The 27,054-nt window shown below is 39.0% G+C and overlaps 2 protein-coding genes and 1 long non-coding RNA gene across 5 annotated transcripts in view; 1 reads left to right on the forward strand and 2 right to left on the reverse strand.

Annotated features, from left to right (window-relative positions):
• Positions 1-855: 855 nt before the first annotated feature.
• sdha (succinate dehydrogenase complex, subunit A, flavoprotein (Fp)) lies at positions 856-18,555 on the reverse strand. The gene is made up of 16 exons (XM_053638055.1): positions 18,536-18,555; positions 18,154-18,301; positions 16,825-16,908; positions 15,712-15,873; positions 14,607-14,750; positions 12,293-12,457; positions 12,015-12,163; positions 10,325-10,449; positions 7,456-7,624; positions 7,078-7,273; positions 5,736-5,907; positions 4,100-4,218; positions 3,025-3,136; positions 2,398-2,528; positions 2,059-2,172; positions 856-1,773 (listed from the first exon to the last, which is right to left on the reverse strand). Exons 1-16 carry the CDS (start codon positions 18,538-18,540, stop codon positions 1,687-1,689), a joined length of 2,082 nt encoding a protein of 693 aa, XP_053494030.1. The 5' UTR covers positions 18,541-18,555; the 3' UTR covers positions 856-1,686.
• Positions 18,556-18,589: 34 nt separating this feature from the next.
• LOC128615739 (uncharacterized) lies at positions 18,590-23,994 on the forward strand. 2 transcript variants are annotated; one of them, XR_008387266.1, is made up of 4 exons: positions 18,590-19,043; positions 19,294-19,546; positions 20,585-20,780; positions 20,845-23,994. It is a non-coding gene; the product is annotated as an uncharacterized LOC128615739 (long non-coding RNA). The 2 variants fall into 2 exon arrangements; XR_008387265.1 differs by having other exon boundaries at positions 18,591-19,546.
• Positions 23,995-26,093: 2,099 nt separating this feature from the next.
• Positions 26,094-27,054, reverse strand: part of col11a2 (collagen, type XI, alpha 2) — a 76,074-nt gene continuing 75,113 nt past the window's right edge. For both annotated transcript variants that reach the window (XM_053637641.1, XM_053637642.1), the window contains one exon: positions 26,094-26,262. In XM_053637641.1, coding sequence (XP_053493616.1) covers positions 26,116-26,262 — 147 coding nt within the window. In that variant the 3' untranslated portion in view covers positions 26,094-26,115. The remainder of the gene's footprint in view (positions 26,263-27,054) is intronic.

Genomic DNA, 27,054 nt, shown 5'->3' on the forward strand with positions numbered 1-27,054 from the left:
AAATAAGGAGGGGGGGGGCACTTATTAATATTAATGAGTGAAGTGCTACCCGACTGACCAGTGAAATAATCCAGCTCTGACACTTCATACTACAGCTTTAAGAACCATGGAAACCCACATCACCAAACCAAAAGGTAGATATCACTGTTCATTTACCTATTTCAATGTGCAAATACTTGCAAAGTTTGAAAGAAATTTTAACAATAAACAGAAAACTAGAAACATTCAGACCTCATGCATGAAACAAAGCTTGCTTGTTGAGAATGTTTGCTTTACTCATGTCTATGTTTGATAGCACTTCAATACAAATTCAATTCAAGTTCCAATGATTAAGATTCACATGTATACATTTACACATTTCCCACATGTATTGATAGTTATTCAAACTGCACATTAACCAACAATAAAGTTTATTTAGTTGTCTATTTAATTATAGTTTGTTTATATTCATGTAGAAGTGAATGCATGCCAAATTATTTGTTGCTTTATTTACACATTTGACACAGAAATACAAATTGACATTTGAATATTAATGAGCCTTTGCCAACCCTAAGTTTTGAAATTTGCAGTAGGGCAGGGGTTGTGGATCAGCTGGTGATGGGGTCTATTTGCTGCAGCGTTAGAAGACCACATGCATGCTATGTACAAGGTTTTAATATGCTGAAGATCAGATGGTCAGATCAACTTTATGCAAATGAGACAGAATATTGCCAGGATGCAGCCAATCAGATTATTTTATGTGGTGTGTGTCCTAAAGGATCCACTGCAGTGCTAATGGAAGAGATTACAACAGCAGAATGACAGTCATTTTTTAATAACCCAGTAGCCCCCATAAGAAAGTCATTCAAAACAAAGTAGCTGGAAAATAATTTAATGAATCTTTAACACACATCGAGCTAGTACATTGGTGAAAACACGCATGAACACTGAGCCTCATTTATCAACTTGTGCGTAAATGTTTATCAGCCAAACCAAAAGGAAAAATCGCCGCCAGATTTGCAAAAGTTTCAGTAATGTTGATTTTTCTCCACGCTCCTGTCGTATGTTGATGAATTACAACTCACTCAAAGTGCAACATGGGTTCACGCTACAGCTCATTTGCATTTAGTGATGCCCACAAAGCTCTATAAAAGCAAAGCTCACAGAGGACAAAACAGCGAGAGAAAATTAATTTCTCAGATTCATAAGTTATTTTGACTTGCACAGAAAAGGTGAATTAGGTGCGACTTAAGTGAGGTTACAAGAAAATGGCTTGACATGAAAATGGAGAAAAAAAAAAGTATCTACATCATTAAATTGTTGTGTAACTCAACCATATTATATGATCTGCGAGTGTCCCTAAATGTAAACTTACACAAACTCCGGAGCTCTTGTAGAATTCGAACTACGAATGACTGATGGAAAATTAGTTTATATGAAGCTTGATAAATGAGGCTAATTCAGCAGAACACAGGTGCATCTGGAATTTAATTACTGTACTTTTAAGTGCAGGCTGCAGGAAACAATATTTGCCTGCATTCTAACAATATTTATTACATGAATTCAAATTTCTCTACTTTTAGTATTTTTTTATTAGCAAAAAGAAATGTCAGCCCGAATGCCAAAGTTTAACACAAATGTCCTGTAATGTACTTAAGGAGTCAGATTAAGCATAATATTAAATAATAGTGAAAGGTGCGGCCGTGTTTAATAGGAGCGGATAGCAGGTGGAATGGCGGCACAGTCTTCAGCGTTCAGAGAGTCATCGATCACAGGTCTATATTCCAGAGTGACCTAAGACACAGTCAAGTTTATATGACATTAAAGTGTGATGTGACGAGCAACCCCCCCTCCCCCACCACAAAAAAACCAACTTATTTAATAAAACATTCAGGAATGATGGAATTTATAAATGAAGTATTTGTCATCAAATTGGCAAATGCCTCGTCATGTACAAAAAACTCTTCTTAACCCAATAATGATTTAAACAAACCTTCCTTTTGAACTTATGTTAAATACCCAAAGCTGCTATAATAATAATAATAATAATAATAATAATAATAATAATAATAATAATACCTTTCCAGTCTTTGGATCTGTGTATGACAGAGTGTGTTTTCTCCAGTGCTCTTCAAAAGGCTTCTTCTGTTGACCCTGCAATGGCTTTGAGTAGTCATACTCATCCACACGCACCTATATCGGACATCAGAGTGTGACACACACACAGTCAATGGAAAAACAATACAAACTAATACAATATGTGTTAATCTGTAAATTGTTTACAGACTTGTTCATTTTTATTCAACTGCATTAAAATAAATAAAGTCGTTTTCGAGTTATAAATATTGGTGCTAAATCTGACCATAAGAAGAAACTAATAGATGCTTTAGCCTTAAAGTGTCATTGAGAATAACTTGCTTTGAAATCTTCCCGGGCATGAGCCCCTCTGCTTTCTTTGCGAGCCTCAGCTGAGTGAATTGTTTGTACAGCGTTCAGCATCAGATTCTGCAGCTCCAGAGTCTCCACTAGGTCAGTGTTCCAAACAATACCTGAAACACCCCAGCAATAGAAGCTTCACATTAGACTTTGTGTGAAATATACCAACGTCCTCAAGCCATTGCTTAAGATCGCAGTAGGGCTTCATTTATAGGTTTTACACAATAATATGTATACTGCTACTTCCCCTTTTTGTGTTGGATTACTACACTGTAGCACATACATCACCACAATTAACTTTGCTACCCTTTCCTTTAACTGCCTACTCACATGTGGCGAGAGGCTTATTAACCACTCAGGCCAGCGAGTTTTGGATGTGAAGCTGAGCAATATAAACTGTCTTATTCTTTCATTTATACTGTTGAGAGAGTTTACTATACATATATAATATTAAGCCTGAACTCAGTTCTTTAATTTTATCCAAAGATATTGTAAATATATTTGTGCAGTGTTAGAATGTCCTTTTGATATAGTGAACATAATTACAGCATATTTGTTTCCAAAGGAAAAAAAAAACTAATTAATTAAAAAGAAACAAAAAAGGCCAACCTCGGTCAAATGTCTTGATGTCGTCTAATGCCTGATAGATGGCGTCCATCTTAACGCACCCTTCTTTCAAGACATCTCCGGTACGAAACACTGCTGCATGAGACTGCATAGTCTGAGAACCAAGACATGGAGACAGGAATTTGTATTAAGCCTGGGTAAATCTAGCTCAAAATAGAAGATTTTAAGGAAAAATAATTAAATCGGCTCACATGCATGCTTCCGTTTGCAGTTTAAAGTTCTAACTAGTAAACAATTACATGTATTATTGGGTGCATGTCAGATTCTGAGGACGGGCTGGGGAGGCCCTACTGCTTATTAAAAGGTCGAGTGATAGCAGATTTTACTGATACCAAAGTTGGGCAGGACCTACTGGTAACTGATTAATCAACCAATTAAAATTGTTACTGAATGAAAAGTAAAATATTTTTGAACTTTGTTACAAAAATATACAGTTCTAACTGTACTGTGAAAATGTACTGCATTTAAAATTAAATAAAAATATAAATGTTTAAAACACATATTCAAGATATACATCCAAGCTGAACCAAAAAGTAACACTAGAAACATCAAGTAATGAGACATCCAAACTGAATTTTTATATACATTATATTATATTTTATATATATATATATATATATATATATATATATATATATATATATATATATATATATATATATATATATATATATATATATATATATATATAATAAAAAACACTTCAAATAACACAACAAAAGGGGCGCTCTCGTACTGTATAATGACAGCGAACCCTTCTCAGACGCAACCAGGTAAAACTATCTGTGTATAGTTTCCAACTATCTGTGTATAGTTACGAATCTTAAAATGTAAGCATCATAACCATGGGTAGGTTAATAAATAAATAACAGTGACTCTAAAATATTCAAGTTTATGCTTAAAAAATAAAAAAAAGAAAGCAACAATGTCTGTCTGTGGTACACATTCCCCTTTCTGAATTTCAAACACTTCTTGAGAATTAGGATTTTTTTTCCCCCAGAAGTAAACTTACTACCTTCAAAAAGAATACACATAAAACAACTGTATTATTTAGTACCTTCTGCATGTTAAGCCTGATCTCAGAAGTTCTTGTAGAGCCATTAGCAAAGCGTAGTTTATCCAGGTTAGTGACAGATTCCTCTCCTGCATTAGGCTTTAGGGGTTCAAGCTTCTCCCCTGTTTCAGCAAAATAAGAACATACATTTCCTTAAACAGTTCCTCTGATCGATAACCAATATTTTTATGTTAACCTTGGGGTGGAATGGTACGAAATGTTCATGCTATGAAAACAGTAAAAACCACGGGTTTTACATACACTCACTGAGCACCTTTTTTTTTTTTTTTTTTTTTTAGGAACCCCTGTACACCCAAGCATTCATGTAGTTATTTAAATCAGCCAATCGTGCTATCGTAGGATGGCACCATCTGGTTTCCATCGCCGTATTGCAGACATTTCTGATTTCTTGTTTCGTAACTAGCCCAATTTGGTGTACAAACTGCAACCCTGGCAACCCTGCTGGCATGTCTGAATTCTTTATAGCTCAAACATGTTTTTATAATCCTGAGTTCTCCACTATGAACTTCGCAATCGTTGCAGTGAATTCTTTACATCAGCCAAAGTGTGCATTTTAAACCCCTAGTAGAAACCCACCTCTCCTGATGCAAGATACAACGGGAAGTTACTCTTTCAGAAGAGGGAGCTCAGCTACACCAATATATTAATGTGAATAGTCAAAATTAGAAATGCATCCACGTATAAAGGCAGTTTTTCACGCTATGGGCCATCGGCTAATAGTTTAAAAACAGGGCCAATTATATCCTGTCAATCAAAAGAGGGCGGGAAAACACCGGATTTCATGCTGTGTGTAAAGATGTCTCTTGTGTGGAATGATGACAAAACTGCAGTTGTAATCTCTGCACTGATAAAACTTTACACCGGAAGTGAGCAGCAGTGAAGCGGGGGTTTCGTCGTCGAGTCTAATTGTTTATTTGCTGCACTGCTTGAGCTGAATTAAAGCACCAGTACACCGTTGAAAGATTTAAATGAAGATGAGTTGACAAAAGTACATATATATATATATATATATATAGCACAGAAAAATATATTTGTAGAGTAGAATATTTCATATCCAGTTAATGTTAATATATAATAAACTTTTTTATATATTACCAGTTTGATGTTAATGATGAAGTAGAAATGCTTTTATTTGTGATGAGTGAATGTGAAGCCTAACAGGAAGTTTTTTAGAATTCAGTCAATTAATTCTGTTGATATGAATTAATAATATTCAATAAGTTAAGAAATCTTACTTTAATCTTCAGAATTTAGTTCATGTGTTAATGTTAATTTGAGTAATGTGTTTTCTGTTTGAGACCAGTTGCTGTAAAACAACTTGATGAAATGGAGAGAATAAAGTTTTTATTTGCATTTCTTTCAGAATTGTGGTATTAATTATTATTCATTTAAAAGAAGGCATAAAAGGCAGAACTAGCGGTATTGGCCGATATCACTCTGAATAATCGATTATCGGTATCGGCTGAGAAATTTAGTATCGGTGCATCTCTAGTTAAAATGGTTCAAAAAGGTATAATCACAGTGTTCCTCTCCACCCATAAAACAACCTAAATACTCTGCTTACGATATTAATGCAATACTACAGGATTGTGAACATGTCTAAAATGTTCCTGCCAACCTGGAGTGTTGGTTTCGGCAATGGTGAGAGCACATGCGCGGCCAAACACCACAAGATCCAGCAGCGAGTTGGCTCCCAGACGATTGGCACCATGTACAGAGGCACAGCCAGCTTCACCGCAGGCATACAACCCTGGCACTACCCTATCCTCACCATCCTTGTAGGTGATGACCTATGCAGAAAACAAAATTTCATGTATTATTATTATTATTATTATTATTATTATTGTCGTAGTGTAAGAATATTACCAAGTGCTTATGTTGAGCAAATGAGGCACTCATGCTAAAACAAGGCAATGATATTCATTTTGAATTGATTTCTTGGACCAGACAAATTCAATATAAAGGCAAGATAAATATCTGCTGGCTGTCTCGCTAACTGAAATGGACAGTGTGGCAAAGCAGTTTCACAGAAATCTGGTAATAAAATGTAAATATATACATTTATCCCTAATGAACAAGTCAGAGGTGACTGCTGCAAAGAAAAACTCCCCGAGACGACATGAGGAGGAAAGCCTGAGGAACCAGACTCGTACATTTCATTGCCTGGAATCGGTCAATCAACTCATATTTGGAGCGATTTCGATGTGAACTGAGAGCAGGATGGAGACTTGGTGACTTGACACACAACATTGATTAAAAATATATATTGTGTACGCTAAGAAAATTAAACAATGTAGTGTTGATCAGCGTTACGGAGTTGGAAGCACAGTTCATCTATTCACTTCAATACTCGCTACCCAACACATAGAATACATAACGCACACGCTTCATGACACAAGTTGTGTTTTGAACAGAGAAAACTTTCATCTTGTAGACTAAATCATTCGCGATCCTTCAGGGTCATTTTCCCATCCAGGTGACGAACAAAGCACAGAATGTTTGGTCAAAGTATCATGAGATAATGATTTCTAATAGAGCAGGAAAGAGCGATAAATAGGACCATAAAAATGTGACACAGAATAAAACAGGATAAGACAGGACTCAAAAGAACACACGACAGTTAATAAGCACGAGCTGTTTCTCACGCTCACCACAAACTAATGATATACAAAGCCAGCTGTTTGGTGTAAAGAGTTCACACACTTTAGATGAGTTGTTTTCCATTTTAACCTGCTCCAGTATTTCCAGCAGTGTTTTTTCATTGTTAATCAAAATGAAGTGACGTAGCTCCACATAACACAGTCCAACTCCTCGATAATGAAATAAAAAAATAATCCATACTGAATGATCAAATCTTATCAATACTTAGATGTACTGATACTGGACTAACTAGTCATTTAAAGTCATGCTTTAATCACACAAAAAGAATCATCTCAATATAGTACAAGTAATACAGGAACCTGTCCCTTGTAGTTGGTGGGGATGCCTCCCATGTTGTAGTGCACTGTGGGTAAGACTGGGATAGGTTCTTTCGTGACGTCCACTCCAGCAAATATCATGGCGGTTTCAGAGATTCCTGGCAGACGGGATGCCAGCTGCTGAGGTGGGAGGTGGTGGAGCTGGAGGTAGACGTGGTCTTTCTCTGGTCCTACACCCCTGAGCAAGGACAATACCGTGTCATATTTTATTAGACATCCACTCAGCATGCACTTTATTAGGAATAACATGACTTCATAATAATGACTCCTTGACTGTATCGGTCTTGTTTTATTACCCCTGCTGTACACACAGTTAGAATGCGTGTGTGTGTGTGTGTGTGTGTCTAGGAAGAACCATACCTTCCCTCACGGATTTCGATGGTCATGGAGCGTGAAACCACATCCCTGGAGGCCAAGTCTTTAGCGTTTGGAGCATAGCGTTCCATAAATCTCTCACCTTCACTGTTAATCAGGATTCCACCTTCACCACGACAACCCTCTGTGATCAGACAACCAGCTCCATAGATGCCTAGAAAAAAAACAACGGTCAAGTGGCTGTAAATAATTCTTGTGGCCATACGCATGCACCACACAGCCTCTCCGTTCTCTCGATTAGGTTAAGGCAAATCCCAAAATGTCACTTTATAAAGAACGAGCCTAGTTGGAGAAGTACAGTATGCAACAACATCATAAAACACTTTATCCAGTGCCTTGCATAAGCATCCCTAACTATACTGAACAACTGAACTGAGAGGGAGGGAGTAGGGATGATATCTGTCCATCCATCCATCCATCCATCCATCGTCTGTTCCACTTATCCTAAACAGAGCCTGAAGACTATCCCAGGGTACTCGGGACACCCTGGACGGGGCGCCAACCCATCGCAGGGCACAATCTCACACACACACTACGGACAGATTTAGAGATGCCATTCAGCCTACAACGCATGTCTTTGAATTGGGGGAGTACCCGGAGGAAACCCCTGAAGCACGGGGAGAACAAACTCCGAGCACACACAGCAGAGGCGGGAATCGAAACCCTAACCCTGAAGATGCGAGGCAAACATGTTAACCGCTAAGCCACCGTGCCCCCCTGGGGATCATATAGTTATAAGATAATGCAAAAATTATTTACAAATAAAACAGAACATTTGTGATTGCATAAGTATTCAGGATCCAGAAAAGTGCAATCCTGATCCAGACATACTGTATCACAAAAGACCTGCAGTTCTAAATGCTCATTGAAGACGGTGTAGAATCACCCAGTAGACATGTTTTTTTTTTTTTAGCCTAATTAACCTGTGTGTCACAATAAAAAATAGTTTCCACCTTCAAATGTTAGAAATTCCAAACAAGTCCATTTCAGTTTCAGGTTGTAAGACAAACAAGATTTGGAAATGTATATTAAGAAACCATATTAAAGTACTAAGGATGCATCAATACCATTTCCCCCCCGCAATCGGAGCAAGAGTACACATTTATTTGTAAACGCCCATACCAATACCATTATACAGATGCATCTCAGCAGTGTTTCTGTATGAGCTACTGGCAGGAGAAAGAGAGAACAGCACACTCTGTAGGCTAATTTACATATTTCCTGCATATTTGTGTTTTGGGACATTAACTGATAGTTAATGCGAAAAACCTAGTTTTGAGACCTAGGAGCAAGTGGGAAAAGAAAGAAAGAAAAAAAATCACATAAAAAGGAATAGAATGAGGTCCGGTGTGAACTGGTGTTTAGTATTAATCAGGGACATCACTGAACATTTTATTCCTCTCCGATTATGTCTCCTCAGTTTAAACAGCGTCCATGAATAAGCTTTCTTTATAACGTCGACAAGTTGATTTTAAAATGTACTGCATTAGCTAGCGACATTAGTAAGCTTGGATGGTGCAGAAAAGCACATCAGTACAGCTGTAAAAGAATGCATCTAGTCTGTGTTTGCTGCTAGTAATAAACTCCTCATACTGAGTTTTATGTGCAAGATGTTTTATCAAGTGATTTGTATTGTAGGAGAATGCTGCAGTTTCTCTTGATATTGTCACAGAGCACAGTTTGTAGTCTCCTTTGATTTGACTGCCATCATTAATCATGTAATACAACCCCAATTCCAAAAATTGTTGGGACACTCTCTAAAATGTAAATAAAAACAGAATGCAATGATTTTCAAATCTCATAAACCCATATGTTATTCACAATAGAACATAGAAAACGTATCAAATTTTTAAACTGAGGAAATGTACCATTTTAAGAAAGAAAATAAGGTCATTTTGAATTTGATGGCCGCAACACGTCTCAAAAAAGTTGGGACGGGGCAACAAAAGGCTGGAAAAGTAAGTTTTATTAAAAAGAAACTGCTGGAGGTTAATTGGTAACAGGTCAGTAACATGATTGGGTATAAAAAGAGCATCTTAGAGAGGCAGAGTCTTTCAGATGTAAAGATGGGCAGAGGTTCACTAATCTGCGAAAAACTGTGTCTACAATTTGTGGAACAATTTCAGACTGTGTTCCTCAACGTAAAATTGCGAAGACTATGAATATCTCATAATCTACAGAACGTAATAACAACAAAAGATTCTGAGAATCTGGAGAAATCTCTGTGCACAAGGGACAAGGGTGTTATTAATATAATTAATATTACATGCCCGTGATCTTCGGGCCCTCAGGCAGCACTGCATTAAAAACACACATGACTGTAATGGAGATCACTACATGGCCTCAGAAACACCTCCAGAACTCATTGTCTGTGAACACAGTTTGCCGTGCCATCCACAAATGCTGGGTAAAGCTCCATCATGCAAAGAAGAAGCCATATGTGAACATGATCCAGAAACGCCGACATCTTGTCTGAGCCAAAGCTCATTTAAAATGGACTGAGGCAAACTGAAAAACTGTTCACAGAAAACCGTTCTGTGGTCAGACAAATCAAAATTCTTTTTGGAAACCATGGACACTGCATCCTATAAACTAAAGAGGAAACAGATCTAAACAGCATCAACCAATATCATCCCTGGTTGCTTTATTGAATTAGATTAGATTAGATTAGGGATAATAAAACAGAAGCCTAAAACTTTTGCAACTTCATATTAGAACACAAGCCATTTTCATTAAGAGGTACACACTAATTTATGACGTTACCCTTTATAAAAGAGTTTCTACAGAATTGAAATTTTGTAAATGTAGGAAAAAAAGTGTACTCTTATTCATAATAAAAAAAAAAGATCCTGACCTGTGGGGTGAAACTGAACGAACTCCAGATCCTGGCATGGCAGGCCGGCACGGGTTACCATGGCATTACCATCTCCTGTACTAGTGTGTGCTGATGTACAGCTGAAATAGGTGCGTCCATAACCACTGTGGAGACATGCATTGTCAGTGTATATAACCACACATGGATGAAAAACATGATTAAACAAGTAGGACTTAATGTCAATGATGTAGACTGCCAACAAGCATTCTAGGAATTGATCTGGAGATATTGCACTAACGAGAATCTTGGATAGATTCTCAGCCCGGACAACCTGAAATCACAAAGCCTCCACCACCTCCACGCTGGCTGCATGAGTGAGAGTCAGACAGCATGGCTTGGGTTAACCACTCAAAAGAACAAAGCATCCTTTGTGTGGAGGGAAAAAAAATCCAGCCCCAGAAAACCAATCAACCACGCTAGCAGTATGTAGCCACAGGCCTGCCAGTCTGTCTGACGGCATGGGATGAGCAGGTAGTGTTGAGGAGAACCTGATCCAGCAGTGAAAATGAGGGAGGAATGGATCCGACTCCAGTACCTGCACTGCAATGTTTCAAATGAGCAGAATCCAGCTAACTTATTAACAGGCTAAGTAGCAAACAGCACATAGTATAGCAAAGGAAAACCACTTGGCCTGTCTACCTGAACATATTCACGACGCTAATCACACGACGTATAATGACACGTCGGCCATGTCGCTTGCAGTTTTGCTTTTGTAAAGAATGTAAAGCACAAAATATTGTAAAAAAACAATGCTAGATTTGCACTTTTGATCCGCTGAGAATCCAGTAATTAGGACACTAATTCACCACAACTCAACAAAATATTCAACAAACACAAACAAAATATTCATTTCTGGCTTCATGACCCAATACTGCACACCACATATAAGGACATTGTTAGTCATCAGCTAAATGAGGTAAGAGGTACAGAAAGTGCCAGTCCTTTCAACAAATTAACTGCACATCCTACATGTTATTTCACATCAAATCAGGTAGATGAATGTTATTGCAGCTAGAAATTAACTGCTGGTTTTTTTCCCCCTGTTGAAATTCACAGGTTCACAAACCAAAGGCGTTTTCACACTTGGTCCGAATACCCGAGTCCACACCTAGACCTGAGCCTGGGCTTGTATGGGCAAAATGGTGAACACCAACACTAAAGTGAGGAAGAGCGCTTTTTGGATCCGTGGCATGTCATCTTTGCAGGAAACGAGGAGCCGTTCTACAAGAACGTTTTTAGCCATGCAGGCCTGCAGGAGACGTGTGGTTTCCATGACGCTCTCAGTGCAAACACTCGCACCACAAAGGTGAGCCAATTACAGCAATGCAGCCCTGAAAGTCTGGCTTTATAAAACAATAACAATCCTTTCCCCTGCACCATGGCAGCAGAAACAGGAAATGGCGTTACAAGTTGAACCAATCGCATTGCTCGGCATGCCGGAAATCACAGCAGTAACACCAAGCACAGAGGACATCCACCTGAAGAAAACCCCAGCCTACCATTTTCAAGAGGACCAGGGATCGATTATCTGGACCGCTCCACGGTGTTGTGTCCCAGAAAGAAACACGACTGTGAAAACAACCTTAGGTTGAAAAGTAAATAAAAGGTAAACTGGCACAGTCACAAAAAAAAAAAAGAGAAACAAACTGTACAGGCTATTTTTTCTTACCCTGTCGCAATTACTGTGTTTTTGGCCCTGAAACGGTGAATAGAACCATCTTCCATGCACAAGGCTATGACTCCGACGCATTTTCCTTCCTCCATCAACAGGTCCAGGGCGAAATACTCCACAAAATAGCTCGTGTCATACCTCAGAGACTGTCACACAACAGTGAGAATCTACAGTTAATACTGAACACTTACAGCAAAGCAATGCTCAGAATATAAATTTCATTTCCCCAAAGAATAGCGGGTTTAAATGGTTTCAGTAGGTACTGTGACACACACCCGTCCATAGAGCGTGTGCAGAAGGGAGTGACCCGTCCTGTCGGCCACACAGCAGCACCTGTGAGCCTGGCCTCCTTTTCCGTACTTCAGACTCTGGCCTCCAAACGCACGCTGGTAGATTTTTCCATCGTCTGTACGGCTGAACGGCATACCAAAGTTCTCCAACTTGAGCAATGCATATTGATGAGAGAAAGGGGGGGGGGGCGGGGGTTGTGTTTGGAGGTGAATGTGCACAAAAGAGACCATTATGAACCATATTATATTTATAAATGCTATACAAAGCATAAATGCACTATTAAGATAAGACAATACACTTAACTACAATATTTTACACACCGCATTTCCATGTCAGAGAGATTGAAAGGAAATTGGTAAGGAAAAGGTGCTTCCTGTGACCCCGCCCCTCCCCCGAAAAAACCCCAAACAAACTAAAATGCACCTCTAAATTCAGAATGAACCATGAAAGCAACTCTAAAGCACCCTAAGACCGAATTCAGTTCCATTTTAAAAAACCATTTCCGTCCACACTGGCTAAATGGCGCACTTATATAGCACTTTTATCCAAAGCGCTTTACACTGTGTCTCATTCACCCATTCACTCACACACACACACACACACCAATGGTAGCAGAACTGCCATGCAAGGCGCTAACTTGCCATCAGGGGCAACTTGGGGTTCAGTGTCTTGCCCAAGGACACTTCGTCATGTGGAATCATGTGGGCCGGGAATCGAACCGCTAACCCTACGATTAGTGGACATCCCACTCTAGCACCTGAACCACAGCCGCCCACAGCCGGCTGCATCAGAGGCACATTAAATTCCAGCTCACAGGCGACGCTGCCCTTGTTTTATACTTGGAGTCCATCGTTTCCCACTCGTGTGTGAGAGGCAAGTCAAAACTCCATAGAAACCCACTGAAAATCCCAAAACCACACTTTCTATCCGTTTTAAATCATAATCTACAAAGATATCATGATTGAGTAACCTGTAGCTGCATAACATGGGGCTGGTATATTGGTATGATATTTCGGATCTTCGCGGCTTTTAACTGGACAGTTTTGTAATTAAAGCTGGCAAAATCGCTACGGCCAAAAAAAGAAAAGAGCAAACACGAGAAGTAGTGGAAGTTCGGACTCATTATTGGCCTTCATGTGCATTACACACACAATATGCCAGTCTGTCATTTCAGCGCTCTCTTCGTGACAGTTTGGCAAAAACCTTGAGCTCTGTGCTTACTACAGCGGAGTATTGAGCAGATTATAATCCTGTACAGCAATGTGAATTACACACTGAGACACATATATAACCGACTAGAGGTCGAGTGATAGTGGATTTTACTGTAAAAAAAAAAAATTTATTAATCAACTGATAGATTGCAAAATTGATACTGAATGAAAACATAACACTTAAAGTAAAATGAATTAACTTTATTACAAAAATAAACAGTACTGACTGAACCATGAAACTGTACTGTACTTAAAAATAAATAAATAAATAAATAAATAAATATTATTAGGGCTGGGTATTGTGACCAATTTGGCGATTCGATTCTTATTTATATGGTTTTGATTCGATTTCGATTAAATTTCGATTGGTTATCAATATTTCATTTGAAACGTTAGTTTTGGAGACATGGAATCCATATTTTAATATAAATGCTGGTAACTGAAACCCTCCTACTCATATTATGAAACACATTAAAATGAACAATAACAATTATGTTTAACTACTTTTCACCTTGAGTAAAAAACATTGTAATAGGAAATCATAAATATGTGCATACAATGCACACGAGGTAAGTACAAATTGCACATTACTGTAAAAAAAGAAGAAAAAAAGAAAAGAAAATGTGCAACAGTGAAATTAACAGCTTGAAACATGTTTAAGAAATAAAGCCGTTTTCAAAATTCAAAACATGAAGGATGGCGACATCTTCAGGACGAGAGGTGAACTACAGATAATATTCACATCCTCTCAAGTAAAGCGCCAGTAAGAATTGATTCGGGGATTTCCCCAATCAATATAGTTTCCTTAAATTGAAGATCGATTAAAATCGGAGAATCGATATTTTGTACTCCACCTTTTTTGATAAAAGTCCAATAAAATGTGTCTGATTTAACCAGGAGAAATCAGGTCATGAGCAGAAAGTTAAGTGCGCAACACCAGATCATTTTGCAAACACATTATTCCTCCTACTGTTCCCTTTTTCTCATCTCATCAGGGGAGGCGCAAAGAAACGAGGAAGAGAAGAAGTGAGTAAAGGAAATGAGGCAGGGCGATTTAAGAAATAAGAAAGTGTTTTCTCTCTCTCACCTCAACCACAGCAGCAGGAGCCTGTTCAGTCATATAGTGAATGGCATCCTGGTCTCCCAGCCAATCAGATCCTTTTACTGTGTCATAAAAGTGCCAGCGCCAATCATCTTCCTCCATGTTACCAAGCGCCGCATTGATCCCACCCTACAGGAAAAAAGTCAGCTATTATACTGAAAGGAACAAAAGGCATTTTTATGTGGATAAGATTTAAATTGGATAAAACTTAATCTGATGATCCTTAAACCAGTTAATTTGGTCAAAGCGTTGGGACCTGTACTAATACAATTCCCATCCTAGTCATTACTGGTATATATGGAAAGTCATCGGCTCTGATCAAACAGCAGTTCAAAGTGGTCTTCGAATGGTGCATTGTGATTCCTTCACCCCCCTTTTTTTTTCTTCACACTGCTCACAATGTTTGTCATCAACTACTGTTGTTTTTCTTTAGCCGATCTGTTCCATGTCTGGTTGCTAGTACACCAGTGGTTTCTTTCTTTTTCAGGACATTTCATATTGTTGTACTGGATATGCGCAATGTTTATGCAATGCCTCGGATTGCTTTCCCCTCTTTTCTTAGCTTCAAAATGGCTTACATTTTTCAAAATGGCTCTCTGATCTTTATATTGGTTTATCCTTTTTAACACCAAATACAGTCTTCACAGGTGAAACCCAGGGCTCAAACCAAGAGTAGACTTTCAGAGCTTTTAATTCTTTAAACAATCAATCTAACAGGACACACCTGGGCACACCTGGGCAACAGGAAACACCCGTCAGTCACATGTTTGAATATTTTTTATCACTTTTGTTCAACATGGGTGGGTCCAAACAAAAGGTGCCAAGTTGTTTATCTAGGATGTAAATATCATGTAATGAAAGCTGAAATTCGGATCTATGGTCTCATATCCATCTTTTGATCTCAAACCCAAATGTCTTCAGTGTATAACAAGATCGGCTTTGGTGTCCCAATCCTCTCAGAGGGGGCTGTGAATTATAAAATCCACAAATATATGTACACTGTGGGAGGTAAATGTTAGTGATTTACAAAGCAAGTAAGTTATAGATATTAAACTAAGCATTACAGATGTAGATGGGGGGTTTATTTTACCTGTGCAGCCACCGTGTGAGAGCGAGTAGGGAACAGCTTGGTGACACATGCCGTATTAAAACCAGCTTCTGACAATCCAAAAGCAGCACGCAGTCCAGCACCACCTGCTCCCACCACAACAGCATCAAACTCATGATCCACCACTGGATAGTGTGTGGATATCTGTAAGAAACCAAAACACACGAAGACAACACTCAGAGCGACTACGTGTGCCTTAATACTGAGGAAGTAAAGAACAGACTCACAGACTGTTATGAAGTGCATTGTGGCTCTACATCACTTCATTTAGACTAGAAAACCCATTTGATGGAAAGACAACAGAGGAAACAGTACAACTTCCTCTAAAGTATGTGAACTCTTATACTACACTACACTGCAGGCTTTGTGACATTAGTTTTGCGTATTAGAAGACATTATAACCTGTGCTATATTGTCCAAAAAGTCAGTACTTTGACACCTCGATGGGTTGAAAATAACTAAACATCTCATCTCAAATGATTAATTAGTCTACAAGTCTCACTTCAAAACGCGGCTCATGAAGTATTCTACAGTGCTGGGCAGTGAGTAGTGAAGCTATTTGAATGGATACATTATTTAACTTTCTTAGTATCTTTTTAATAACGTTTCACCTCACGCTCATACGGCAAAACTAATTCAGCATGGGAGTATTTCAGTTAGCCATACAGCCAGAAGATATTTATTTTGAACTAGTATTTATGTTGATCAGAATGGAACAAATCAAGGTCCCAAAACACGGATAAAGAAGAAAAGTGAAAGAAAAAGTAAAAGATAAAGTGAAAATGTACAGAACACAGTTTCTGTGTCTCATTTGGTTTGAATAAACACTTAGTGATAGAGTATCTGATAAAAGTCAGATAGTTAGTGACCTGATATGTAATTAAGACTAGTTGAGAGTTCTGTAGTAATGTTAGAAGACTAAATAGAGGAGAAGAAAAAAAAAGTAAATCGATGGATTCATTCATTATCAAAAAACTCATCGTTAGTTGCAGCCCTACTTGTCATGTAGTTCTTAACACCTCAACTCAGTTATAATAATAAGATCATAGTAGTTGTGTTTGTGTCAAATTGAACAAAAAGAGGAAAATAACTTACAGCATCTGAGACTTTGGCATCTCCCCGTTTCCCATAAATGGAGAAATGAAGCTTACGAAGGCTGGCTGAGGAACCTGGGGATAACTGGGTCCAAAGTTAACAAAACATTTGGGTTAGGTGAAACAAAAAATACAACAACAATAAAAAGAGCATTTCTGGGTTTAAAGTCATTTACTGATGAGATAAAAGTGGAGGAGCACAAAAACAAATCACAGTTAGCTATTAATTAATTTATACAATTTTTATAAACAAATCTTGCTGATCACTGGTTAGACTTGTTTACTGGTTATTAACCTCAGTTCTTGGCTAACGTTATTAATATTCAGTAGAGTCTGTTAAATTTGGTAAGATTTGCTGGGTGGATTTGCCAGTAGATTAGTTTGTCCGGGACTTTGTTTATTACAACGGAACTAACCCAACTTCAGCTCACATCGTTACCTGACCAGTTTACAATGCCATTGGTTGTGTAAAAGGATTTTTATATGAAGCTATTACATTGATATTTTATGTCATCTTGTTATTGCTGATTCCTTTCAGGTGGATTCTATGAAGCTGTTGTCTGATTGATTCTTAGGCTATTATTATAGGTGTTTTTTTGTTTGTTTGTTTGTTTTTAAATAAGTATGGAGTAGATTTAAATTAAGTGTACTGCACACTTATTAAATTTAAATTAAATTTAAATTCATTAATAGACTGACTGGGTTTTGGGTTATGATCATTTCCCTCATTATGATGTTGGATGTGAAGGAACAAGCATGTGGCTATTAAAGTGGCCAGTGTAAAAAAAATGACAGTAAAACACTTATTTAAGACTGGCAGGTCCTATCAGTACAGTGTGAATCTTTCGCCAGCACTCACATGACGCACGGGCGCGCGCGCACACACACACGCACCCTCTTACAACTGGAACATCCATCCATCCATCCATCTTCTATACCTTTACGTATATCGCTCATCCTTTTCAGGGTCACGGGGAACCTGGAGCCTATCCCAGGGAGCATCAGGCACAAGGCAGGGTACACCCTGGACAGGGTGCCAAACCCCCAACCCTAGAGGTGTGAGGCGAACGTGCTAACCACTAAGCCACCGTGCGCCCCCACAACTAGATCATGATTTTCTTAAAATATTGGTTTAATACTAACTGAACATCATGACTCTGTACTTGCCTTGCCTGACCTGACCTACATAGTTGCATAAGCAATGACCCTGAGATATGAAGGACTTCTTCCCTTATAAATGAACAGAATATGTGTAGAGGCTCTGCATGCATGTATTAAACACTTTCACACCAGCACACAAGAATTACACTGACATTATGAAATTACTTACAGCTTTTGATAACAAGACCTTTTTTCCGAGGACACGGGAAGTAGCAAAGAACGCGGCCATGTCGAGTTTGTTATCGTCGCCGTCTTCTTTTTCTACATAACATTCTCCTTCTTCGCACTGACAGGTGATATTACCGCCACCTAGTGATCTGGTGGGTTGATAAAGCAGTTTTGTGACCTGGCGTTAGTAAGCATGCGCACATTTTTACACACCTTACACCTCAGTTACGACTACGTTTACATGGACAGCAGGATTCTAATTATTGACCTTACTCTGAGTAAGATAATATTGTGATTAAGGTGTTTACATGAGTCGCTTTTAGAATACTCCTTTTATGTACCCGTTTTACATGTTATAGAACATAATTAGATTAACGTCACACGTCATTACGTCACCGCGCCACGCCGTCCGACGTCCCTCCAGAATTTCACGTATCAACATACAGTTTGTCTTCGTTATGGTACCGTATACAGTTTTGGGTGTTTATATTTAATTTTTTTTACGAACGCTTTAAGTGCAGTTAATTATTTGGCATGCTGTACGTGCAAATAGACGACTGCTTGAAGCCGTGGGCTGCGTCCCAAACCGCGTACTTACCGTCTATATAGTAGCCGAGATACATGTATTTTTCCCCACTACCGGCCTATAGTAGGTAAGTAAGCGGTTTGGGACGCAGCCGAACTCTCTTGTTCGCTGTAAAATGTTGAAAACTGCCGTGTGTGATCGTGTCCTGTCGCAAAATGCGGTGAAAACTCTCACACGACGTTCATAATGTGATTAAGGTGTTTACATGTCTGTAATACACGTCCATAATGCGACTAAAACAGGAGTACTCCACCTGTCTTAATTCGATTAGAGCTTAATTCAAGGATGACCTTAATTAGATGAAGGTAAGTAAAAATTTCTGTTTACATGGTAGTTTCTTAATCAAAGTATGGTCTTAATCGGGTTAAGAGTGGATTATTGTTGTCCATGTAAACGCAGCTACTGACTGACGGTGAGACGAAGCTTCATGGAAGCTTCATGAAAGCTTCACTGAAATTCATAAAAGAAATAAACAGCAACTTATATTAGTTATTTATTTAAGTTGTTATATATCCATCCATCCATCCATCTTCTATACAGCTTTATCCTTTTCAGGGTCACGGGGAAACCTGGAGCCTATCCCAGGGAGCATCGGGTACAAGGCGGGGTACACCCTGGACAGGGTGCCAATCCATCGCAGGGCACAATCACATACACACTCACATACCCATTCATACACTACGGACACTTTAGACATGCCAATCAGCCTACCATGCATGTCTTTGGACTGGGGGAGGAAACCAGAGTACATGGAGGAAACCCCTGCAGCACGGGGAGAACATGCAAACTCTGCACACACAGGGCCACGGTGGGAGTTGTTATATATTTAAATTATATTGAGTAAACAAGTGCATGTTTACTTTCCATGAGTTTTAAATAATTATAAAAACAAAGACAATTCTTTGAGGAATGTTGTAAATGGTGGGGATTTTTTTTTATTTTAGGCAAAAATTTTTTATGTAATTATTAGTCAGAAATGCATAGAAGTTTTATGGAGTATATTTGAAGGTACTCTATAATCCAAAAAGGTCATCCAAGGCACACTTCCAACTGGAATTGTTCAAAAGCCTTTATTTAAAGGGCTATTTAATAGTAGAAATATTAAAATAAAGGGAAATAGTGGGCTGCAGACCCACATGTTTCAGCAGATTTTAGTAAAATTTTTTGCACAAAAAACATACAAAATGTAGTAATTTATAGTATTTATACTATATATATTATAGTATTTATAACTTTTTTCTACGCGTTCTCTGACTGAAACAACAATTTTTTTTGTCCTTTACTGTTAAGACTTTAATGTAACCACCCAAGGGCTACGGATCACGTGCACTCTACTGTATTCACTCCCATTGGTAGTGAAGTCTTGCTGTAGGGTCAGTCATATACAAATGTATTTGCCCGTGTGATGTCACAAATCCTACCACATCCAAATGAGCCGTTTTTGGAGCTTGGTTAAATAAATGCTCTTTTTGTACTAAAAAGGATGTATTAAGCTATGAAACCTCCAGGACGTTTTAATCATACAATGATATGTTAAAAGATTAAGTACAATTTTATTTTAGATTTGGATTTCTTATATCATGACCCCTTTTCGGTTTGACTTAAATATGAGCAAATAAATTTAAATGTCTACGTTCATGCCATTGATAAAATTACTTTTCAGTTAAAAGCAAATTCGGGCTTGCAACAACTGCAGCTCTTCAAGTCTTCCATAACGATATTTTCACTACCAATTTTCTGCTTTAGAGGACTGTGTTGTAGTTGATGTTCTGTTTTGTGGTATGACACAGTGTTCAGATGAATGTTCAGTTCTTACAAAAAACATTTTCTCTTGTCTTTCTGACAGGAACATTTCTACGATCCAGACTAGGGAACAGGTTTCAGCTCCTGCCTTAAAACTTTGTCAAGGAAGAAAAAGTGCCACTTGGGGCTGACTGAGGCACAGTACCTCGGGTACCATATCGGCCGGTGCCTACTAAAGCCCCAGATGAAGAAAATTGAGGCAGTAAGAGACTATCCCCGGCCTGCATAAAAAAAAACAGGTACGTGCCTTCTTGGGGTTGGCGGGGTACTACCGCCGATTTGTGCCTAACTTCTCCTCTGTAGCTTCCTCCCTCTCAGATCTCACGAAAAAGGGCCAGCCAGACCGGGTGAAGTGGTCGGCAGAAGCGGAACGGGCCTTCCAAGCCCTGAAAGAAGCCCTCACCAGTGCCCCAGTGCTACGCCCAGACTTCGCCCTTCCATTCACCGTGCACACAGATGCATCCCAAACCGGGCTGGGCGCAGTTCTCTCACAGACCTTCGGTGGAGAGGAACACCTGGTCCTCTACATCAGTCGGAAGTTGTCCCCAGCTGAGGGGAAGTATGCAGCAGTGGAAAGATAGGCCCTGGTGATAAAGTGGGCCATCGAAGAGCTACGACACTACCTGGCCGGTCGGCACTTCGTCCTGGTGACAGACCACGCCCCACTACAGTGGATGGCCAAGGCCAAGGAGACTAACGCCAGGGTAACCCGATGGTTACAGGAGTTCTCTTTCCAGGTCCAGCACCGGGAGGGGACCCACCATGGGAATGCAGATGGCCTCTCGCGACGGGATGCACTGTGGGCCCGACACGCGACGGCAGTAGGCTCAGAGCTGAGGGGGGGTACTGTCGTGACGGACTGACAGCTGGAGCACAAGAGACAAAGATCGCTCCTCCCGTGACTGCCGCAGTGGTGCTGAAGAGACAGCTCCACTTCAGCACCACCAATGTTTTGGACAGCCGGAGAGCACGTGGCGGTGGCTCGGGGCCGCCAACACACATGGCCGGTGAATGGCGCACGGCATGGGAGAATTCCACCATCCAGCAGGCGAGGGGAGAGTATAAAAGGGCGCTAATCCGCTCGCAAAGGGAGAGAACACTCTCTGGGTGTATGCGCTAACCTATGCTGTATGTTTTCCAGGCAATCCAGATGCAAGCAAAGACTCTGCCCCCTGACTGCATCTGCTGATGTTCCTGACAGTAAAACGGGATCCCCATTACTTGGGAAACCCCTAGCACGCCCTCGGCAACCCCGCGGCAAATAAGCCTTTCTCCTCACACCCCCACGCCGACACGCACGCACACACGCGTACCCACACCCTCTCAAGAACTATTTTTGAATAACGAATTCTCCACGAGTGACACCAAAACAGCCTCCTGTGTGTCTGTGCTCCGTCCCCCTGCTGGCTAGATTCCCTACAGTACCCATTCTCGGTACACTGAAATCCATATTCAAAAACAGTCAAGTATGAGAGAGCTTTTTACAGGACAAACAGAGTGGAATTGGAGTTTACAAAGACATTAATGATGGGTCGTATTTCCAAAACCATGCACTGTTCTCGCCGCAAAAGCACGTTTTACAGATTCTACTCTATTACGACGATTTTGAAACTGCTAACCCTCTAGGTTCCAAGAGGGGGATCCACAGACTTGGTTGTATCTATTTTATATATATATATATATGTTACCCTTTGTAATTATGGTAAATGGTCTGCACTTATATAGCGCTTTTATCCAAAGCACTTTACACTGTTTCATTCGCCCACACACACACCAATGGTAGCAGAGCTGCCATGCAAGGCGCAAATTGGGAGCAACTTGGGGTTCAATGTCTTGCCCAAGGACACTTCTGTATGCGGAGTCATGTGGGCCAGGAATCGAACCACCAACCCTATGATTGGTGGACAACCCGCTGTAACACCTGAGCCACAGCCACCTGAGCCACAGCCGCCCTAATTATTGAAATTATAATTTCAAATGAAAATAATTTCAAATGATCTCCACCTCATACGATTTTACCTATTGTTTCTAATGCTTCCACTAGGAGACTGTCTGGGTTGCCATTATGAGCTACCTGAAAATGTTTCGCCATGGGGTAGTCCATATTCTTCAAGCACCTGTTAGTTCTACCATGGTTGAAGCAACCACAGCTGCACGATAGCCAATAGACTCTGTATTGTGTATTACAATTGGTTCATGACTTTTATAAATGACTACTACAGCAGTGGTTGCAGGAGCCACATATATATGTAAGCCCTTTAAAGACTGGTGAAGCCATGTAGTTTTTTTCTTACTGGATAGGTGACTTTGTACTAGTTCACCTTTTAAGGGCAGTGCTCTTCTGAAATTAATTTCCCTTAAAATAGGGGCACTTTGAATCCATTTCCAATTGGAAAAAAACAATTTGTTTTACCTGATTAGGTATATGACCACATTTGGTTACAAAATAAACTTGATTTCTTAAACCTGTTTTTTCCTTTTTTTTCCTGTGCAGTTTGTAGGCTTTCAGCTCTAGAAGTTAAAAAGACTCTATCATGAGTGCCTTGAACAACCTTTTTCTGATATCCTCTACATATAAAATGTTCTGTTAATACATTGGCCTGTACTTGAAATTCATCTGTATCACAAATGCGGCATTGGAATTGTCTCTGTTTTCTCTTTCTCATAGCTTTTAATATTACCAAGAAACCAGAAAGCACAAACTCCCGGATCTTCCAAAACATAAAATGTAACTCTAAACAGTTGAAAATTGAGAATTGTAAGCACTGGAAATTCGCTGTAGTATAAAATGAATACTATCTCTGACATAAAACTACTCAAAATAATACATTTTAAACTTTGTTTATTTGTTTATTTACATACATATTATTTTTTAAGCAGTTGCAGTAAAGGAATCCTGAAAATCGAAGGTCCTGCAGCACCCTCAGCACGCCTACTTCCACATCCTTTAACTGGCCTGTTTTCAGTACACATTTCATTACATGTCCATTATAAAGCAACAAAATATCGCTTTATGGGGAAATGTCAAGAATATTTATAATCAGTACAATTATTAGAGTCAATGCTACTCTCATCAGCTCTGATCCATGCAGTTATTGCCTTTAACTGAAACATCAACCACTTGGTTTATCATGGTTTTATTTCTGAAAATTATTCATTGTTAACATTTTCATCTTTCCTACGGGTTTAGAAAATGGAAGTTTACTTACATCTTTTAGCTATACTTTTTTAAAACACAATATGCAGCCTGAGTTACAGTTTTGCCTCTTCCCTCACAATGGCATAATGCTCTGCAACACCGCAGTGTGCCAATGTGTGGTGCATCTGCTTTGCCATTGGTTAGAAAAGCTGTCTAGTTGGGATTGAATGGATTTTTTTTAGTATTCTAAAATGTAGGTTTATCAGCAGAATTGGCAATAAAAAATGGCTAAAACATTGAAAATACACATTTGACACATGCTATAATGTGCACAAATAAACGTTTGCATGCAACTCATCTGCAACACCTTCTATGCGCTGAACATCAACGTTCTTGCACAAGCATATGCTTCATAGCAAACTCTCACTCAAATGCTCTGTATGAGATGTTCTGAACCAACATATTTCATCCAAGCTAACCTCTACCATGACACTATTTGAATAAGATTACTATGTAATAAATAGTTTCCACTTTTGTAACACATTGAGTATTGCCCATTTTATGCGCAAAGTTTGTGCTTTTCATGACATATGATTAAAATTCCTCTCTGTATTACTGTATCACATTACCAACTCGAATGTGTTTGCAAAGAAGAGGAGAAGGAGTTTCATGAGAATAGTAAGTTGAGAAAAAGCACAACCTTTACGCATGAAGTGGACAACACTCAATATGTTTTTAAAAAATGTGGTAATACTATTCATTACCTACTGATTTTATTGAAATAGCAAAGTGGGAGAGGTTAGCTTGGTTAATGTGTTGGTGTAGAACGTCTCATGCAGAGCAGTCAAGTGAAATATTTATATGTTGATATTCATCGTATAGAAGGTGCTGCAGATAACTTGCATGCAAACGTTTTTTTTCTGTGAGACTGGGTTGGTTGGGAGTTGAAACTTTTGGGACAATTAGTAGAAGTCCATTAGACAAAATTAAACAAGCAAATGATTTTGTGGAGTGTCTTTTAATAACACAACAAAACTCTCCCCAGTATAGCTCTGCGGAGAAAACCACACAGGCAGTGGCTTGTCTTCTCCAGAAATGTAATATTTTTAAAAAGGTTTAATATTTTCACACTTGTTCTTGCCCCCATTGTGCAACTGTTGTTTCAAAGTAGTGAGCCTAAATTTTACTCGATTGTGATCTTCTTTCACAAACAAACAAGTAATGAGGTGGTATAAACAGGTAAATACAGGTGAAACACCACATTTTATTTTGTACTGCAAAAGTGTTTGGTCTGCTTGAGCACCTTGTTTTAATGAGATTTTGAAAAATAAATACAATAAAATATTTCTATACAAATGCTTTCTAATTCACATTTTCACCATGAACTGGTAATAAGAGAGGTTAGTGATGGTGAACTGAATAGCTTGTCGCTGAAACCTTACGTGGAGATAAAATAGTGACAGGATGCTCTCGATCTTCACAACACAGAGGGAATTCCACTTTAAAGCAAAAATAAGATATTGTTTTATATAACTATGAATGGCCCATGCTTAAGCTAGCTTGCATTACACAAACTAGCGCAACTCTCTTATCTATAAATTCTTCTCTGATGAGTTAATATTGGGTCCATGGGTTGCCCACAAAACTTGTAAAAACACTAGGTTTAATCACTCTACAAGGCATGTACAACAAGGCAATGCAATTTACAGATATCCACTGCATATATTAGAAACAAGGGAGAGAGAAAAAACAGTACAAAATGTTGCCATGTGGCTTTATTACAGTATGGAAAGGATAAATGGAAACATACCAGTTTATCCATTTTACTTAAAAAAAAAAAAAAAGAAGTTACTTTTTACGTTGTCTCAACTTCAAATGGAGTGATCACACAGGGCTTAGATGAGATTATGGAGAGGAAGGCTGAAGCACAGAGGTAGAGTGGGACACCTGGGGAAGTAACAGTGAGAAGGAAAGATAAGGGCGAGGTGATCTGAAATGCAGAAGCAGAAATTTGGTTGCTTTTCTGCAGTAGTTTCCCCTTTAGGCCATCAGCTTGTTCCAGAACACTCTTTCTGAAAATATGCCTTGTCACATATTGATCTTTACTCTGTTCTGCTACAGGTGTGTTTCATCAAGGCTGTTTTCTCATCTTGCCATCCATCTTCATCTCATCTTCAAGCTGGTTTAGAGTTGTTTTGCCCTTGATTTCTACTTACATTTGCTTCACAATGACGTGTATGTGTGTGTGTGTGTGTGTGTGTGTGTGTATGTGTGTGTGTGTGTGTGTGTGTCCACATCTTAGATTGTCTTTTAACATGTATTTATTCTGGCATACATCTATGCCAAATAAATGCATCTTTGAATGAATCCAAGTTATTGTGTGTCATTTGTCTCTAATTTTGTATTCCTTTTATGTTCTTGCCATGTCTGTAAGTTTATCCCAGGAAACAGACAGGTCCGACTTCAAAACCAAACTTCTGATTGGTCTCCCCAATGTCTGTGATCTTGATGTCCATGAGAGGAAGCTGCTCAACTTGAGGTGTGTTTATCTCCAGAATTGTCCTACCATTACCTTTGCGATACTGAAAAAGAGAGAGAGAGAGAGAGAGAGAGAGAGTGGAAAAAGAGAGAATTATTTTAATTGCCATTAATTAAATGTTTTGGCATTGTCCAATTCTTTAGCAAGATGCACATGCAGGTTACTGGTTTGACCACAAACCTAATGTCGAACCAGCAGAGACGTTTCTGTTATATTCTACAGACATGCTAATGACAGGCAATTGATACGGAGAACAGAATGCACTTGAATTACACTTGATTTACAATCCGTGTCTCATCCATTCAATCAAAATCTGTTCTGGAAAAACAAACAAACAAAACAAACAAACAAAAAAAAAACAAAACAAAAAAAACCAGAAAATAAAAAATTGCCTGAATTTACAAAAAACAGCATTTTTTCACAGTTTATCTGTTGTTACTAGGAAAAAAGGAAAAGGCAGAGCTGAGGTCCATAAATAAGACCCACAATATCACTGTGTTTAATTTAACAGGTGTGAGCAGTGGAAGAAAAAAAAAGTGTGTGTGGGAGTGGGTGTTACCAAACTCAGAATATTTCAAAAATGTCATGATCCACTTTTCTTTTTGTTCTCTGCGTTTGCAAAGCTGAGCATTTCTCTACACCAATTTGAGCCGTCCTGGCAGACGTATCAGTGTTCATCGTTCCATCATCAAACATTTTAACTATGACATCCACATACAGCTCTAACGATGCAACTGTCTTTCAGGTGTCTTTTAGTTATTTTCCCACATTTACAGTACTCTGTTCATATCCTCACATATTCCACTGCTGGTGTGGTACGTGGATGAAACGAGTT

This window comes from Ictalurus furcatus, chromosome 12, assembly GCF_023375685.1.
Source record: "Ictalurus furcatus strain D&B chromosome 12, Billie_1.0, whole genome shotgun sequence".
NCBI lineage: Eukaryota > Metazoa > Chordata > Actinopteri > Siluriformes > Ictaluridae > Ictalurus > Ictalurus furcatus.

Coding starts and splice junctions, on each gene's coding strand:
- sdha (XM_053638055.1), bottom strand. Junction 16,909..18,153: donor AGGTCTTGTTATCAAAAGCT/GTAAGTAATTTC, acceptor CTTTGGACCCAG/TTATCCCCAGGTTCCTCAGC. Junction 15,874..16,824: donor ATGCCAAAGTCTCAGATGCT/GTAAGTTATTTT, acceptor GGTTTCTTACAG/ATATCCACACACTATCCAGT.